This window comes from Microdochium trichocladiopsis, assembly GCF_020744255.1.
Source record: "Microdochium trichocladiopsis strain MPI-CAGE-CH-0230 chromosome Unknown B0I36scaffold_5, whole genome shotgun sequence".
Classification (NCBI taxonomy): Eukaryota; Fungi; Ascomycota; class Sordariomycetes; order Xylariales; family Microdochiaceae; genus Microdochium; species Microdochium trichocladiopsis.
In genome coordinates, this window is record NW_025763548.1 from 3,277,519 (window position 1) to 3,287,294 (window position 9,776).

At 56.6% G+C, this 9,776-nt stretch overlaps 4 protein-coding genes across 4 annotated transcripts; 3 read left to right on the plus strand and 1 right to left on the minus strand.

Annotated features, from left to right (window-relative positions):
* Positions 1-326: 326 nt before the first annotated feature.
* Positions 327-1,787, plus strand: B0I36DRAFT_374452 (riboflavin transporter MCH5; the record flags this gene model as incomplete). The annotated part of the gene is made up of 3 exons (XM_046160274.1): positions 327-432; positions 508-574; positions 647-1,787. The coding sequence occupies 3 exons, from the start codon at positions 327-329 to the stop codon at positions 1,785-1,787; spliced, it is 1,314 nt and encodes a 437-aa protein (XP_046013301.1).
* Positions 1,788-3,591: 1,804 nt separating this feature from the next.
* On the minus strand, positions 3,592-4,535 carry B0I36DRAFT_125019 (uncharacterized protein). The gene has a single exon (XM_046148100.1). The coding sequence runs from the start codon at positions 4,226-4,228 to the stop codon at positions 3,632-3,634; it is 597 nt and encodes a 198-aa protein (XP_046013302.1). The 5' UTR covers positions 4,229-4,535; the 3' UTR covers positions 3,592-3,631.
* Positions 4,536-5,986: 1,451 nt separating this feature from the next.
* On the plus strand, positions 5,987-6,861 carry B0I36DRAFT_324325 (uncharacterized protein). Its single transcript, XM_046154087.1, has 2 exons — positions 5,987-6,470; positions 6,529-6,861. Exons 1-2 carry the CDS (start codon positions 6,092-6,094, stop codon positions 6,660-6,662), a joined length of 513 nt encoding a protein of 170 aa, XP_046013303.1. The 5' UTR covers positions 5,987-6,091; the 3' UTR covers positions 6,663-6,861.
* Positions 6,862-7,935: 1,074 nt separating this feature from the next.
* On the plus strand, positions 7,936-9,627 carry B0I36DRAFT_324326 (mannitol-1-phosphate 5-dehydrogenase). The gene has a single exon (XM_046154088.1). It carries the CDS (start codon positions 8,241-8,243, stop codon positions 9,417-9,419), a length of 1,179 nt encoding a protein of 392 aa, XP_046013304.1. The 5' UTR covers positions 7,936-8,240; the 3' UTR covers positions 9,420-9,627.
* The last annotated feature ends 149 nt before the right edge of the window (positions 9,628-9,776 follow it).

Consider the following 9,776-nt stretch of genomic DNA (forward strand, 5'->3'; position numbering starts at 1 on the left):
CGACTGGGGGTGGTTTTGTGTGGGTAATGAAAATGCACATCATCTCCGATGCTGGCCGCTGGTTTCGCAGGCTCCGACCTACGGAGCAGAGAGTTCCAGAGGGAAAGTCATGCAAAATGATCAGCGACTTCTCGACGATGCTTGCAGGCAGGAGCAAGTTTGTTGAATTCTGCAACTCGAACAGAAGCTGCTGGTAGAAGGACATTGGCAGCGTGCCTTCGTCAAGACATCTTGTGCACTGCATTGCTAGTTGCCAAAAGTCGTCTCGACTCTGGGATGCAGACGGAAATAACTTCATCTTCAAGACTACAAAAAGGCAAAAGAGCATGTCGACCACACAATCTGCTGAGCACAGCACATCGCCAACGGTAGAGTCACAAGCAGGCCAACCTCATCACGATGATGAAAAGAACAGTCGTCTCGATTCTGGCAGTGCGTCTGTGCCCGAGGACGCCCAACAACAAGTCGCATTGGCTCTGGTAGACTCTATCCGGCCTGCAGACCCAGTGCCCGATGGCGGTTTGACGGCGTGGTTGCAGGTTGCTGGCTGTTTCATTCTATTTTTCAACACATGGTCAGTCTGAATAATGAGGACAAGCACTGTCACAACAACTGGGAGCCGAATCTGACAATCACGACCGTGTAGGGGCATGGCCAACACATTCGGCGTCTTCCAGACATATTACAGCCGCGAACTGCTCGCAGACATGTCCCCATCAGCCATCTCCTGGATCGGCTCGATCCAAGGCTTCTTCTTGCTCGTTGTTGGCGTCGTGACCGGGCCTTTGTACGACGCAGGACACCTACGACTACTCCTGATATCCGGCACGGCCCTTGTCTTCCTGGGGCTCATGATGCTTAGCCTCTGCACTACATACTGGCAGGTCCTTCTCTCGCAAGGCGTGTGTGTGGGAATCGGCACGGGCTTTCTGTATATTCCCGCCCTCGCCCTGATACCGCAGTACTTTGAGAAACACCGCGCGATCGCCACGGGCGTAGTCACATCGGGCAGCAGTCTCGGCGGCGTGATCTACTCGCTCGTGTTCCAGCGCCTGGTCATGATGCTCGGCTTCGCCTGGGCCGTCCGCATCATAGCCTTCATCGCGCTGGCCGTCCTGTTGTTCTCCCTTGCCGTCCTGCGGCGCCGCACGGCGGGCATCGCCGGCCCTGTGCGCACCCTGCTCGACAGGTCCGCCTTCCATGAGCGGCCCTATGTGCTGTACTGTCTAGCCATGTGGCTTAGCTACGTGGGCTTCTGGGTCCCCGTGTTCTACCTGCAGCCGTACGCGCTCACGCACGGTATGCAGCGGGCAGACAACCTCGCGCTGTACCTCAACGCCATCTACAACTCGGGCTCTGTCCCGGGCCGCCTCCTGCCGTCGCTGCTCGCGCGCAAGATCGGCCCCGTCCAGACCCTCTTCCTAAGCTGCGCGCTCACGGGCGTCGCCGTGTTCAGCTGGATCGGCACGACCACGGCGTGGGGCAACATCACCTTTGCCGTGGCCATGGGCTTCTTCTCGGGCGGCATGGTCGCGCTGCCCGCGGTCACGCTCGCGTCCATCACCAGGGACCTGAGCAGGATCGGGACGAGGCTGGGCATGTCGAGCCTGCTGAACGCGTTTGGCTCGCTCATCGGACCCCCCGCCGCCGGGGCGATCCTGGACCGCGCGGGAGGGGACTACATCCCGGTGCAGGTGTTTGCGGGTGTCGCGGTCATTGCGTGTTCCGTGGTCCTCGTGGCGTTGAGGGTCTCGGTCACGGGGAGGAAGTGGATTGCTGCTGCATGATTGGGGGAGTTGCTGGTTGTCGAGCGTGACTTGGATAAAAAATAAATAAAGCAATATTTGTTTGACGACTTGCCATAGTGAAATACGTAAGAATATGTGACCCGAGCCTCACAGAGCAGTGCAGATGAACCTCGGGTGACATGAATGAATGATCAAGAGTGCCGCATCTCGTGTCCACAATGACGTTGTCCTCACATGTACGGACATGGTGTTGCGATCATCGGGAAGCCCATGTCACTAGTTGGCTAAACATATCACCTAGACGTCGCTCAAAATTCAACCGTTTGACATGACGACAAGGAACTAGTCAACTCGCCGCATCGATTGAGACCTTTTTACAGCGCCAAACACTGTGTCCTGATGATATGGTCATGGTCCTGGAGAGTCCCCCGGCCACAGCTTGTGGCAATGAATGAATGGTTCTGCGCAGCTGATACCAACATGGACGCTTCATCCATCCATGGCAGTTTGTGGCCACCATGGTCCTCTCGGCTTCCAGGCCAGACTGTGTCTTCCCAGATACGACGGCAAGTTTAACCGGGTTGGACTCTGAATAAATGGGGTTCTTTCGATGCTGATCATAGAGGCATTATACATGAAACACGTCCTAGCTGCCGTTTGTATCGCTGGGAGGATAACCTGGTCTTCGCTAGGTGCAGACTCGCTTCCACGGGCGCACTGGTGCTGCGATTTGCATGGTACTTGGCCGGACACCGAGGTGCTGGCCTGCATCGGCGGCTCTTCGGGCGCTGCTCGCGAGAGCAAGGTAGTGGCCGCAGGAGTTACTCAGCAGTGTGTTGCCGTTTTCGACTGAGCCATCACTGCGTTTCGCAAGCCTAGATGATTGTTTCCGGAACGGTCTCGGCCCTTGGGGGAATCAGACGGTCGCACCGCGAATATGAAGTGCCACCGTGACACTCAACGGACAGGACTCCAAAGAAGACTGGGAGCCCCCCTACAGGAACACGTGGTCTAGACTCTTTGTCTTGCTTTGCCGCAGGTTTTCTTGCTGAGCACCGAGTCAGGCGGCACAACGGCAATGTTTCGAGCCCAGTCAAACGGGGACACGGCGTTTGCAAAAGCCATTCTGCAAATATAAAACAGCATTTTATCGGCCGGGGACAGTCCGTTCAGAGTCCAAGCCAGGAGGCTGCACGTCAAAAAACCCCCCAAATATCAGACCAGCCTATCACCCGTTCACCGGTTTCAATGCCGTCAGATCAGCCTCAATCGACGACGGGGGCCTGTCAGGTGGGCACTTGGAGCTGACTCGAGCCGCGACTCGCTGACAAAGTGCCGAGCAGCAGGGGCTGGCTTACTTTGTCCGGGGATTTGAGGTCCCGCTCTGGACTTGAGGTCTCAGCATCTGCTATGCAAAGAAGCAAAATGCCTATCTGCTCGCAATTCAGGGCCGCGGCAAAATATCCTCACGGGCTGCTCGAGAGCAGAAGCCGACATGATGCTTGCCCCTTGCTTAAGCGAGACGGAAGGCAGGGCCGATGGGCAAGGGCTGATTGGCAAAGGCCTGGGTTTCGATCTCTAATTATGCGACTCTGCGCTTCCGTCCACTCATGCCGCACCGCCTTAGCCGTGAGCAACAGGTCAGCCGGGATGAAAGGCGATTCAAGACCTCGGTGGAAATCACTCGTGCGAGAAGGAAAGTGCCGACAGAAAGGTATTCCAACCAGTCCCCGGCCCCATCCAACAGAGCACAGGATCTGGGTGGCGCAGATATCCATAGGTCATGTAGAGAATGCTGCTTGAAGCAGCCATACGCTGAGATTGATCTGCCGCACGTCACATGCCATTGTCGTCGCGTGAGAGCCTCGAGCGCCCGCGGCAAATCATGCATTTCGGCGCAACAGCGGCGAGACGAGGCATTTGTCCCTTTGCATGACTAGGTTGACTCCAACCGAATGTGACGCCAGGGATTGACAGACGACTTCTGGTGCGACACATCGTGACCGAGGCAGCCTGCCCCAATCGCTGCTTTCGCAAGTTGGGGCCGCCGCTCTCGTCGTCGGTACAGTGGATTGGTGGACATGGCAGCTGAATCCCTTGACGCCCGGGACGGAAGCACATTCGGAGGAAGTCGGCCCCGCTTCTGCCACCCCTGGGCCGTGCCGTGTCCGAAGACACACTTGCAAAGCGGCGCCAGTCAAAGACACCTTCTCCGACAGCATATCGGCGGCGTCGGTTATTCTGGTCAGACGCTGATAATTACACAGCACGCAGATCCCTGCACGGTCTTGTGCTGGCTTACTTTCTCGTTTGCGCTCGTGACTGCGGCCAGCGGCCCCGTGGTCAAAGGGCCGGGACTTCCTCCCTTCCCAATGCATCGTGCTGCAGGCACTAGGGGGCGGCAGCTTTTGCCACCCTGGCGGTTCTCGTCGTCCACGAGAGATACGCAGCGCTGAGCAGATAGGATCGTGGGGCCCCATTCGCCCTTCATGGGGTCAACGAGTGGATGGGAGGAAGTGCACTCCAGTTTCCTGCATATTGGGTGGGTGAGGCGGAGTCAGCGGAGAAGAACCACTTTGGGGACGTCGGCCTGGGGTTCGAGCCGTTGCGAGGAGGCCTCTCCACGGTCAACCTGTTGTGCTCTGAGAAGAGTGCGAAGGCATGCATGCGGGCCACGTGTTGGTGGTATATCGTCGTGGAAAATTCCTCTCGCCTGCGCAACATTGATGTTCAAGGACAGCTGCGCCTGACTAGGGCCTGAGATGTCTGTCCACAGCTGAAGGCCATCCACCTGTCACCAACGTGTCTGATCATCCCAATACCGATCGAGAGATCCGATTACCTGACCGGACCACTTCATGGAAATTGCGCTCCTAATGTTGCGGTGATGCCCGAACCGAGTGTGTCATGAGTACGCGTTCGAGAATTTCTCTTGCGGTAGGCGGTTGTGAGCGGCACTGCGGCAACGGCTGTTCAGCCAAGCAGCGCACACGCGCCCGACAGTCTGGGCAACACCTACCCCTTCAAGCATGTGTGGATCGCGATGCCCAAAGTAGGGGCTCATTCATACTCAGGTCTCTCGGGGTGGTGCCAGACTAAGTGGGGATGCTGAATGCTGGATCTTGTTGCAATCCGACGCCATCGCCCACGCAAACTGACATGGATATGAGCCACAAGCAACGGTGCGTGCTCTTTGCCGCGATAAGCGCATGTGTCATGGAGAGAGGATGATCCTCGCTCTGAAGAACCGTTACCGTGCTGGCCATTCTGAGCTTGATGAGCCGTACTGGCAGGTGACGTGGTGGCGAAAAGACCACACTTCGATCCGCGTGCGATTCTGGGAATCCCATGCCGTCGTGAAAGCCAATCCTTGAGTTTGTGACGCCGGAGAATTAGATTGCCATGAGATGATCAGGCACAAGGAAGCAGGCGAGATCGACGGTTGGCCAGCTCTGTATCAAAGTGATATTCAGGACCACCCGCAGCTTGATTGGATCAGCCCTGACGCTGTATCCATGCCCGGCTGTCTTGATCAAGTTCGAAGAGGTCGTGCAGCGTTGAGCAAGTACGCTAAGCGAGCAGTGCTCTCTCTCCACAGGAAAGTTTGACCTCAACATGTAAGCGCAGTCGTGGCTGTTCAGATGCAGCCAGTGGGCGCTTGCCGCGATGTGGTAGGACATCACAAGGCGTGTGTTAAACGTTACAGCAAACCCAAATGGGCCTTACTGTCGTGGACTACCCATGGCAGGCATTGCTTGTTGTGCATCACCAAGGGATATTCCCATCGACGACATCTCTGCACCTTGCTCTGCTCGAATCCTGCCACAGCATCGTCATGCGTCAGCTTGCTGTCGGAAGTGCGGGTGCAATATCGACTCCAACCCGGTCGAGGGGATATGTGGTGGTGCATCGTGGGCCAAGACGCAGGTCGTGCGTCACTGCGCTCGTTGAGTTTGAGATGCTGAGCAGCCTTGAGCGGCAAGCCGCGATGAGTGACCGCGCCCGCCTCGTAGGCGGCCAGAGTGAGGCATGATTGGCCCAGTGTCGATCACTGACCAGACGCGGCTTTTTCGTAGTGGCAGCTAGCAGGTGGGTGTGAGGTCATCGACAGGGGCCTTTCTCGAGAAGTGGGCCTGGTATTCCGTTTGATAATCCTGTAACGGTCACAGTTTGGGAAGGAGTGGACAACCCTCAGCGAGACGGTCCGGGTCGTCCCAAGCTTCCACCCACTGCTGATTGACACATTCACTCCCAGGCTTGCGGCGCGTAGTATTGGCTATGGCACGGAATTGTCTGAATACTTGACCCCATGTTGTCCAAGATGTGTCCTCAACGTGTCGGCGATGGTGAGCACCGGAGAGAAGTCCCGCTTGTGCCACGGACCACCGTTTGTGATTCGAGCCGCCAGTGAGTCAAGTCCATGGGATGGGCATCCACCCACACAGAAAGCCGGGGGTGGAGCTCAAAAGGTGGATGGCCAACGTTTTCCTGGATTGCCCGAAGTTGTGCGCTGCTTGTTGGCATCATCGCGAGTGCAAGGGGCCTCAATGGCTGCACGTGGGCGCTTACTTGACCGTCTGCCTCGGTCCTCGTTTGGGGGCACGGTAATTGGAATCGTTGCCGGAGCTGTTCCCAACAGGCTGGACCGTGTTGAGATACCTGTCTTGTCTGGCATGAAGCTTCGATGTATTTGCAATAGCCAATTTCGTGTACCAGGTACGACTAGACGGCCCTTAGTCTCAACCTTGTGGGAAGCCATAATGTTGTTCATGTTGCGTACCTGATTCGAGGTTGGAGATGAGACCCGGCATCATTCCAGTCTCTCTATGGAAATTGCCGCATGCAGCTCCAGCTTGCCGTGTGTGCTTCCCCAGGTTCTGCCCTTTTGCTGTAAGAAGGGTCCTGGCTTCATGAGGGGCTGCCGACTCCCCCTCACGCCTCGTGCGCGGTGACGTTCTCCATCCTCAAAGCCATTGAGCAGCCATCGCCTCGTGTTTGTTGTGATCCCGGCAACACAGACAATTAGACGGCAGGACCAGTCAAAAAGCCCGTGCTAGAGGCGTTCCAGGGTGCCATGTCGAAGGCCCGGAGGATGTTGTTGCGACAAAGACCGTGGACAGGACGCCGGTGCGCACCTCAAGCACCGGACCAAAGGATTTGAAGGGCACAGCACCAATCACGATGCTGACTAGTGACCCCTTGCTCGTGATTGGGGGCGACTGGCTGCACGGCTGGCCAAAGAGTGCAAGGCCGCACAGGCGTCAAGGCTCATGGCGCCCCACCCCTGAGACCTGGCTGAAGATAAGGGTTCATGATCCAAAACGGCACAGGATGGTCAGGGCGAAACGGGACAGCCCAGGCGATGGCCACATAACCAGAGGTGAGGCGCAGAACGTTTGCTCATTTGGGAGCAATGGCATTTGATGGGAATTCAAGAATCCGGGATCCAACTAACTTCCTGACTGTGTTTTCTGATGGTAGGAAGCACCCGATACTGGAGCACGTATCGCACATTCGCGTTGAGCGTTTTGAGTGGCTGCCAAGCTGGACCCCACCACACTTGACCACTCTGGCCAGCCTTTACAACCAATCTATCGCCAGGCACTTGGTCAACGTTGCACAGCCCCTACCAGGGGTTTGTTTGTCCTCTTACGCGGCATTCTCTGTGCGTCGCCGGGCCTGCGAGCCAAATGCCTCTGGTGTTCACTGTTGAGAATGGCAGTTGCGAGTGCAAAAGATCGACAGCAGTGACGTTGACGATGTCAAGCCTGCCTTCTTTCTGATTCTGTTGAGGCTGGCGACCACCTTGTCAGAAACGTGCTGGACTTTTCTAGAGAACAGTGTCGCTGCTGAAAGAGATGGCCGGCCAGCTCTCGGGTCGGAACGGCCCCGAGCTTTGCAGGGCCAACACAAATAATGAGCTCATCCTCGGATGTCGTCAAACGGACGGAGGCGAGACATCATGGCCCCTCCGTTTTGGCGGGTTCAAAGGGTTCAGCGGCGCAGGAGGAGGCGGGGCAGGACCCCCAACTGACCACTGAAACGGCGCCAAAAGCCCGCGCCCCTCTTGCGTCTGGATCCCTGCTGCAGCGAGCAGAGGGGGGCCCTCATGCTGCATCCGTCACCACACATGGGCAGGTGGGCCCTGGCCTGACCTGCTCGACTAGCCTGGCTCCTGCCCATGCGGCGGACCCCCTCGAAACAATAACGTCAGTCCATCGATCGTGGCTTCGATTCCCCGTGCCTGCCTGGGTCTATCCAGAGTACCCAGCCTGCTCATGCCGGCACAGTTGTATATAACTCCTGCCTCTCCCCTTTCCAACACTCGGACTTTCTCACGATCCATCTTCATCCCATACATCACGGCTTCACTCCTCGACCCAAGACCATCATACCAGTCTCCCCTGTCCGGTCTCTTGCACACTCCTGCACCTATACACCTAGTCTCTCACTCCACTTCTCTCCACACTCTTCACTCACACGCCCATCACCATGGCGAGCACAGACAAGAAGGCCGTCCACTTCGGTGCCGGCAACATCGGCCGTGGCTTTGTTGCCTGCTTTCTCCACGAGTCTGGCTACCATGTCACGTTTGCCGATGTCATGGACGACATTGTAAACAAGCTCAACGAGACTCCCTCATACAAGGTCAACGAGGTCGGCGTTGACGGTGGAGACACAAAGACCATTACCAACTACCGTGCCATCAACTCCAAGTACAACGAGGCTGAGCTCATCGACGAGATTGCCACTTCTGAGGTTGTCACCTGCTCGGTCGGACCCAACATCCTCAAGTTCATCGCCCCCGTCATTGCTAAGGGCATCGACAAGCGTTCGGAGGATATGAAGCCTCTCGCTGTCATTGCCTGCGAGAACATGATTGGAGCTACCGACGCCCTCGCCGAGCACATCAAGAAGAACAGCCCCCAGGACCGTCTTGACACCCACCACCTCCGCGCAGCCTACGCCAACTCTGCTATCGACCGCATTGTCCCCGCTCAGGATCCCAACGCTGGCCTCGATGTCACTCTTGAGCAGTTCTACGAGTGGGTCGTTGAGGAGCCCCCCTTCAATGGCTCTCGCCCCTCAATCGACGGCATCAAGTGGACCGACAACCTTAAGCCCTTCATTGAGCGCAAGCTATTCACAGTCAACACGTCTCATGCCACTGCTGCCTACTTTGGCTACAACCGCAAGAAGAAGACTGTTGATGACGCCATGCGGGACAAGGCCATCAAGGCTCAGGTCGAGGCCGCCATCACTGAGACCGCCTCCATCATTGTCAAGAAGCACGGCATTCCGCAAGCCGAGCAGGACGCCTACAAGGCGAAGATTATCAAGCGTATCAGCAACCCTCACTTGGCCGATGCTGTCGAGCGCGTTGGTCGTGCTCCTCTCCGCAAGCTTGGCCGCAACGAGCGTTTCATCGGCCCGGCCTTCGAGCTTGCTGAGGAAGATATGACATGTACTGCCCTTCTCGAGGCGGCTGAGATGACTTTCCGCTTCCAGAACGTGGAAGGCGACGATGAGAGCAAGGAGCTTGCCACCATCATGGCCGAGAACAGCGCCGAGCAGGTTGCGGAGAAGGTCTGTGGGCTTAAGTCTGCGGACAAGCTGTTCCCCAAGGTTGTCGAGGTCATCAAGAAGGTCCAGGCCGACATGGAGGATTGACTGGCCGACTCGAAGTCTTCTTTTCACACGAAGTTATGAATTAGGCGCAAACTGGTAGCGACTGCTTTTTTACCGGGACATGGCATGATACAAGGCGTTGGTGTCTGATACACCGGGTCAAATACCCACAGGGTCGGAACTTGATTTAGGGAGATAGCCATTGCAAAAAGTTCAATTGGACTTGAGAATCAAAGATCTCAACCCATCACACTATCTCCAAGCTTGCAAGTATGAATATTGATCATCTGTGCTCTGTACAAATCAAGATTATTGAATCTGATTCGTGTTGTCGGTGCAACCCAACGTGCATGCGCAAGCGATAGTTCCAGACAAGCCCATCATATTGACATGGGCCAA

Bases quoted from the DNA above. Each gene is read 5' to 3' on its own strand.
- B0I36DRAFT_324325 (XM_046154087.1), top strand. From the start codon at position 6,092: ATGGTGAGCACCGGAGAGAAGTCCCGCTTGTGCCACGGACCACCGTTT. The intron at 6,471-6,528 runs CTAGACGGCCCT...CATGTTGCGTAC, and splicing joins ATTTCGTGTACCAGGTACGA to CTGATTCGAGGTTGGAGATG.
- B0I36DRAFT_324326 (XM_046154088.1), top strand. From the start codon at position 8,241: ATGGCGAGCACAGACAAGAAGGCCGTCCACTTCGGTGCCGGCAACATC.
- B0I36DRAFT_125019 (XM_046148100.1), bottom strand. From the start codon at position 4,228: ATGGGGCCCCACGATCCTATCTGCTCAGCGCTGCGTATCTCTCGTGGA.